The following is a 7,328-nucleotide window of genomic DNA, read 5'->3' as shown; positions in this document are numbered from 1 at the left end:
AATTCAGGCTCGAATGGGCTTTAATCAATTTAGGTTGCGGATTAGAGTTATTATGGATATGGTTTGAGTGGTTATGTCTATCTGGAAGTCAGGCATGATATAAGGTTTTTAGATTTCGAGTAGAGTAGTTGGATTTTCTCTTTGTTGGTTATGGGCGACGTGTTAAGGTTCGTTTCTTCGTCAGGGTATGTGATTTCTGCTAAGATTGGGTTTCGATAGCAGTGATGGAAGGCATTCGTCTGTGTGAGATGATTTCTCGGTTCTATTTTGAATTCAGGAAAGTTCGGATGGGGTCAGCTGATGTAGTAGAGTAAGTTGTAAGGAATGATTTCGATGACAAAATCTAATTTAAGTGGAGGAGAGTTATAATACCTATTTTTTAGATTGAATCAGTGTAGGGCATAAATGAGTCAAATGCTTGATTTTTGAGAAAAATCATGTGTCACGACGTGAATATAGTGTGGTCACGACGTGACAAGCCAAAATAAGAACGCATAAATTTGAGGTACATGTGTCTAAGTCAAGTGGTAAGTCGTTTGCTTTGGTGGAGCAGAGGTACATGTTCGAAACTCCCTCCCCTCATTCTCTAAAAAAAATGATTTGTCTAGTTGACATGTCATGTGACATTATGAAAAGATAAAAATGGGCTAAAATGAAGAAATTTTTAGGTTTCTTGAGTGTTTCTATCCAAAAAATAAAATAAAATTTGGGACTTAATCGTTATTTTTTCCAAAATAATGAGATTTTTCTAGAGATTTCTCTTATGCACTTGTAAAACCTACAGTTGTGTTTGTTGCTAGCAACTTGCTACTTTTATGATGTAATTAATATAGTTTTTTCCGTTCAATAAAAAAATACACAATAACTTTTCTAAATGATGTCTATTTTTGGGATGAAAAACAGCTATAATTTCTCAATTTTTGAATAATAAGGTAGTTATATAATTTTCTAAATGTGCCAATTTGAAATATCGTTACATTTAAGTATACTTTCAACAACTTATAAAATCTTCTAATCCAGTTTCTCTTTACCTAAACTTACCTATATCCATTAGGTTGTAAGGTATACTTGCGACGCCCTCACACAACTCCTTTAGCCACATCAACAACGCCTTCACACTACACAATAGGGGCTGGTCATCACACATAAAAGAGATGAAGGAAGAGAAAGAGGGTGATGAGAAGAGACGAGAGAGAAATATTGTGTGAGAGAGATTTCTTGTGTTATAGCTCATGGCAATGGCCACGACTCATCACGCCATGGAACGCAGGGGTAGTGTTTGCGGTTTGCAACATGACATCCGAGGTCTCCGGATAAACACAACCTTAGAAAATATAAATCAAATCCATCAATTTTTTCATACACGAGTTGAAATTACCTTATTTGCCAATGAGAATTTTCTTCTTTAACCTATCATTAATAGCAGTTTATTAATGAATGGAGTTGATACCTACAAGATCAAAAAGATCAAAATACTGGCTATATATATATAGGCTTATCTATCATAATTACAGTAAAAACCGAGATAAATTTGTCCCTTAGTATATTATACTATACATCATAATTCAATACACAAATATCAAAATACATTGAATTTAATTGTTATTAGAACCAAAAAAAGTCCCAACGTTTATTGTAATATAGTCAGAATTCAATCTTTGTTACGTGGACTCGGGCTATGTTGACTATGGGGACTCTGGCTATGGGGAGTTTGGTTAATTTGATTTATCCTTGCAGCCGCCGCTAGCGACGCCGCAACGCCACCAGGACGGGTGGTTAGATTCGGATCGTTTCTCAACTCGGCTCCGATGACTCCCTCCGCATCTCTTCGTGTCACCGGTTTATCCGCCGGTAGCTTTGAAGTTGCTTCCTGTTTCACGCCAAAAATGAAAACCCTAGATTTTCATTCGAATTCAAAAGCTTTTCTTCTACCAATTGGAAACGATAAAGAAAAAATGTAATCGGAAAAGGAGAGTGATTTATGTTTACCGCTAGAATCTCGCTCAATTTCGTTTTGTCATCGTCTCGTGCGACCCGAGCGTTTCGGGTGGCTGCTGATTGAGCTGCCGCAGCAACGCCGCCGGGCACGATATTGGTGCGACCAGTGGCTCTCACTTCCGCCGCTTGTATGGCGGCAGCATCACTGTAATCCACCGGCCTGCTGCCTGCTGTTAAAGCTGTGGCTTCTAGTGCTTCTCCAATGGTGATGTTTCCTCGTTCAAATATGGCTTCTGCTGCTAGTGGTGATGCTTGCTGACTGCTTTTACCTCCGACCTTCAATCATATTCGGTTTTGGAAAACTGTTAACTTAAAATTTCACCCAATTCATTCACATATGACATGAACTTTAAAGATCTTGGGTCGTGATGCATTTGATATATTATTGTTTCATAGATCAAAATGGATGATGAATGGATCAAACATGTTGGTTGAAAGTCATCAAAAATATATTCAAATTCATATAACCTTTTAAATTAACTTCTTCCAAAAATATTATTATGGTAATAACTAATAATTTACATATCTTGTAATCATATTTAACATATTGTATATTAACAAGATAGGTGTTTACCTATCCAACATATTTTCATGAATTCATTCAATTTTTGAAAAAAACAACTCAATTATTTTTATTGCACTAAAATTTTTATACTTTCTGAAATTGTTTAATTTGAAGTTTTGAGATTGGTAAAGCCTAGACAGCCACAAATGATTGATAGTAACCGGCTTTTAAGAGTTTGTTGTATACAATCCCTTAGATTATATAATTCCAGAAAATATATAGGTTTTAACACAATAAAAAAAATAATATAATGAGTTTTTTTAATGGTTGAATAAAAATAGGGTGAGTTACTATGAGTTTATAAAGACTTAAATTAGACTCTCAAAAAAATAAATAGGTTTTAATACATTAAAAAATACTACATAATAAGTTTTTTTTTTTTTTTTTTTTTTTTTTTTTTTTTTTAAATAGATGAAAATATATTAGATTTTTGTAAGATTTATCCTAACAAGATTCCCAAAATATAACTACGAACCCGACCTATTTTGACCAACACAAAAAAAATTAGCTTTTCGGACAACCTGTCTATTTTGTTACCTCAAATTGGTCATAGTTGAAAAGCCAAGGTGAATGCAATCCTAGGTCTTTCTAAAACAAAAATAACAATCTTATTTTTTGCATGACATGCATGCAATATTTTTAAAGAAAAACATAACATAAACCAATGTGTATCTAATTGTATTCACCTGTCCACCATTGCTCGGTTCATTGGTTGCTGCACGTCTGGCGGAAACACTCGTCTCGATATTATCCATTGCTTTAATACTAAGATCTTTATGTTCTTGAATATGTGCGGATGCATTATTATGGTGTTCTTGAGCTTCTTCCCCCATTTGGGGTTTCATAGGTTGTTCTTGGCTCATTGATCTCTTTGTGTTTTGCGTAATCTACTATGAACACTTCCCAAATTAAGAACTAATTTCTTACCTCCAGATTTGAAAAACTTTTGCATAATATATGCATATACAAAAAGGATTGAAGGAATGAAGGGTATATAACAAATAGGGTCAAAAGTTTGTGCATGAATTGTAACAAGGTGTTGACAGGTGGTGGGTTCGTTTACCACATATATGGGTGAGACTTGGTCTTTTGTTTTTGTTAATGAAATTGTGTATGTTTGCAATGTTTCTACGATTTGCTGGTTGTAGGGTTGGTATGCCGTGATTTTCGGAGAAGAAATGTTACGTACAAAGGCTTTTATTTTTGGCTTTTATGAAAGGGTTCAGCTATTTGAAAATCTTTTTTGAGTTATGTCTCTTTGTGGTTTTGGGCGTTTATTTTATTTTTTCCTTTATGCATGTTTACTTATTTAGTCTAGACATTATTTATCGGACTTCGTGTGTGTATATATATATATATATATATATATATATATATATATATATATATATATATATATATATATATATATATATATATATATATATATGTTAATAAAAAAGTAGTTCTTTTGTCAACTGTCATAATATTAGACCTCCTAATTAATATGATGCTACTTGTCATTCTATTAATTCTCTATTTTAAATTGATTAAACCTCCTAATTAATGTGATTATATTTGTTTAATATATATATGGAAAATTAACTCCATATATTTATTTGAATCAATGATTATAATTTTACATAATTAATAAAAATATCTTTTAATTAATAACTTATTTAAAATTTTATATAAAATAAATGATTAATAATTTTGAATTTTTTACAAGTTTAATAATTTTGAAACCGTGGTTCCCACGGATTATAAACTAGTATATATATATATATATATATATATATATATATATATATATATATATGGGTTAGGTTATTTTGTTTTCACTATTTATTGTGTGCATGTATGATTGATTCTGGACCAATCATTTTAGTTATTTTAAGAAAGTAATTAATGCATATTACATGTTGAAGATATAATGGATATTAATTACATCTTCAGCATTTAACATGCACACAATAGATAACGAAAACATTTGAACCTAACTCATATACATATATATATATATATATATATATATATATATATATATATATATATATATATATCATACATACTTATAAAGCTAGCATTTTTTCATGAATCTCATGCATTTGAAACCCCCTTTTTTAACTTCCTTTCACCATATTCATTTGAAACTCCCATGATTTTTCAATTTCTTTACAATAATATTATAAATAAGTTAAATAATGTTCTATAAATAAGAAAGGGTGTTTTATTACAATGTCTTCATCCCACATCGATGGTGAGAGTAAACAAGATAATGTTTCCTCTTCTATAAATAGGAAAGGTTGTGAAATGTTTCAAAGGGACCAAACCATGAGAACTTTATCATGCCTACCTTTGTAGGATTTTGAAGGTATTATTTGGTTAGATTGTCTATATTGGCAAGTGTCCAGTTAACTTTTAGAATTTCAAAAATGGTTTTGAACCAAATTTTTCAGGTTTAAACCGTGTTTCAGTTAGAAAAAAAATTATATAGTTGGGTAAATTGAGTTGAACCGGATCTGGATCAATTTGGACCGATAAAGGAATCATTTTCCTTTCACAACAAACATTTGAAACTCCCATGATTTTTCAAATTATTTCTAATAATATATAAATAAGTTACATAATTTTATATAAATATAAAAAATCATCTACCTAAACCTAAAATTATAACTGTTTGAAAAATCACTTTGATTCAAAAGCACGAAATATATACAAACCGGATTTCACTAGAAAAAAAATATGTAGTTTGGTATATTTAGTTGAATCGGTCCGAGTTTGATTTATTTGGACCATAAAATAAGCATTTTCCTTTCACTACATACATTTGAAACTCCTATGATTTTTCAAATTGTTTCCAATTATATTTTAAAAAAGTTACATAATGTTATAGAAATATAAAAAAACATCTACCTAAAAATAAAATTATAACTGTTTGAAAATTCGATTTGATCAAAAGCACGAAATGTATACGCAGATTATATTTTATAAACGAATTCTTTTTATAATGAACTTTTGAATCTTGAAAATACATATAAACAAGCTTTCTATATTAAGTACCTAACTGAATTTATGATTTTAGAATTGAACAAAAAGTTATTCAATAAGAACTTACTTTTTTGGATAGCAACTTACGAGATTATAGAAAAATGAAACTATTGAACAATAAAGAAAGGGTAAACAAGAGAAATGGTGTTTTACTAAATAAGTTGAATAATGTTTTATTAACAAGAAAGAGTGTTTTATTAGAATGTCTTCATCCCACATCGACGGCGAGAGTAAACAAGAGAACGTTTCCTCTTCTATAAATATGAAAGGTTGTGAATTGTTTCAAAGGGACCAAACCATGAGAACTTCCTTAAGCCTACCTTTTTAGGATGTTGAGGGTATTCTTTGGTGAGATTGTCTTTATTGGAAATTGTCCATTTAAGTTTTAGAATCCTAAAAATGGTTTTGAACAAAAAAAATTTAGGTTCAAACAGAGTTTCAGTTGAAAAACTGTTATGTAGTTTGGTATATTGAGTTGAATCGGTCTGAGTTTGATCAATTTGGACCGATAAAGGAAACATTTTCCTTTCAGCACATACATTTGAAACTTCCATGATTTTTCAAATTGTTTCTAATAATATTATAAATAAGTTACCTAAACCTAAAATTATCATTGTTTGAAAAATAATTTTGATTCAAAAACACAAAATATATACAAACCAGGTTTCAATAGAAAAAACGTTATGTAGTTTGGTATATTAAGCTGAATCGGTCCGAGTTTGATCAATTTGGACCGATAAATGAAGCATTTTTCTTTCACCACATACATTTGAAACTCTCGTTATTATTCAAATTGTTTATAATAATATTATAAGTTACATAATGTTATATAAATATAAAAAAATCTACTTAAACATAAAATTATAATTGTTTGAAAAATCACTTTGATTCAAAAGCACGGAATATATACTCGATTATATTTTATAAATGAATTCATTTTATAATGACATTTTGAATCATGAAAATACATATACACAAACTTTCTATATTAAGTACCTAACTAAATTTATGATTTTAGGATTTAACAAAAATATTATTCAATAAAAACTTGCTTTTTATAGCAACTTACGAGATTACTGAAAAATGAAACTATTGAACAATAAATTTTCTGAATAACCTTATAAAAGACGTCACTATTATCATATGTTCTACATAATTATGGTAATATTTATGATACAAAACATTTTTTTTAATATTTAAGATAAAAAGTTGTCTCTATTAACATATGTTGTACACAATGATAAAATTTAAGATAAATAAAAAGATGTCTCTATTATCGTATTTTCTACATAATGATAATATTTAATATAAACGTTTTAATTTAATACGAAATTATTATTTAATACATAACAATAACGATTTATTTATTTTTAAAATTTAATTTTTTTTCTATTTTAATCATATAACTTTGTATATGCAAAACAAATTCAAGTTCCAACCTTATCTCTTATAATATAGTTCAACATAATAACAATACTAAAAATCATTTTTTATATTTTTTAAGAAATTATTATTTAATTGTTAATAACAATGATTTAGTTATTTTTAATATAAAATACTTTTTTATATCCCACGCAACGCGCGGACATTCGCCTAGTATATATATATATATATATATATATATATATATATATATATATATATATATATATATATATATATAGAGAGAGAGAGAGAGAGAGAGAGTTAGGTTCATATGTGGATGAACATATATTGTTTGGTTGTAGGGACCAAT

The 7,328-nt window shown here is 29.0% G+C and overlaps 1 protein-coding gene across 1 annotated transcript; it reads right to left on the bottom strand.

Annotated features, from left to right (window-relative positions):
* Positions 1–1,481: 1,481 nt before the first annotated feature.
* LOC145090502 (Seed maturation protein) lies at positions 1,482–3,501 on the bottom strand. Its single transcript, XM_079028679.1, has 3 exons — positions 3,250–3,501; positions 1,990–2,274; positions 1,482–1,870 (listed from the first exon to the last, which is right to left on the bottom strand). The coding sequence occupies exons 1-3, from the start codon at positions 3,424–3,426 to the stop codon at positions 1,652–1,654; spliced, it is 681 nt and encodes a 226-aa protein (XP_078884805.1). The 5' UTR covers positions 3,427–3,501; the 3' UTR covers positions 1,482–1,651.
* Positions 3,502–7,328: the final 3,827 nt, after the last annotated feature.

The sequence above is a fragment of the Lactuca serriola genome, chromosome 2 (genome assembly GCF_051521515.1).
Source record: "Lactuca serriola cultivar US96UC23 chromosome 2, Lser_US96UC23_V15, whole genome shotgun sequence".
NCBI classification, from domain to species: domain Eukaryota; kingdom Viridiplantae; phylum Streptophyta; class Magnoliopsida; order Asterales; family Asteraceae; genus Lactuca; species Lactuca serriola.
The sequence above is the reverse complement of the archived record's forward strand: the minus strand, read 5'-3'. Positions and strand labels throughout refer to the sequence as shown.

Coding starts and splice junctions, on each gene's coding strand:
- LOC145090502 (XM_079028679.1), bottom strand. CDS start 3,426: ATGAGCCAAGAACAACCTATGAAACCCCAAATGGGGGAAGAAGCTCAA. Junction 2,275..3,249: donor AACCGAGCAATGGTGGACAG/GTGAATACAATT, acceptor ATATGATTGAAG/GTCGGAGGTAAAAGCAGTCA. Junction 1,871..1,989: donor AATTGAGCGAGATTCTAGCG/GTAAACATAAAT, acceptor GGCGTGAAACAG/GAAGCAACTTCAAAGCTACC.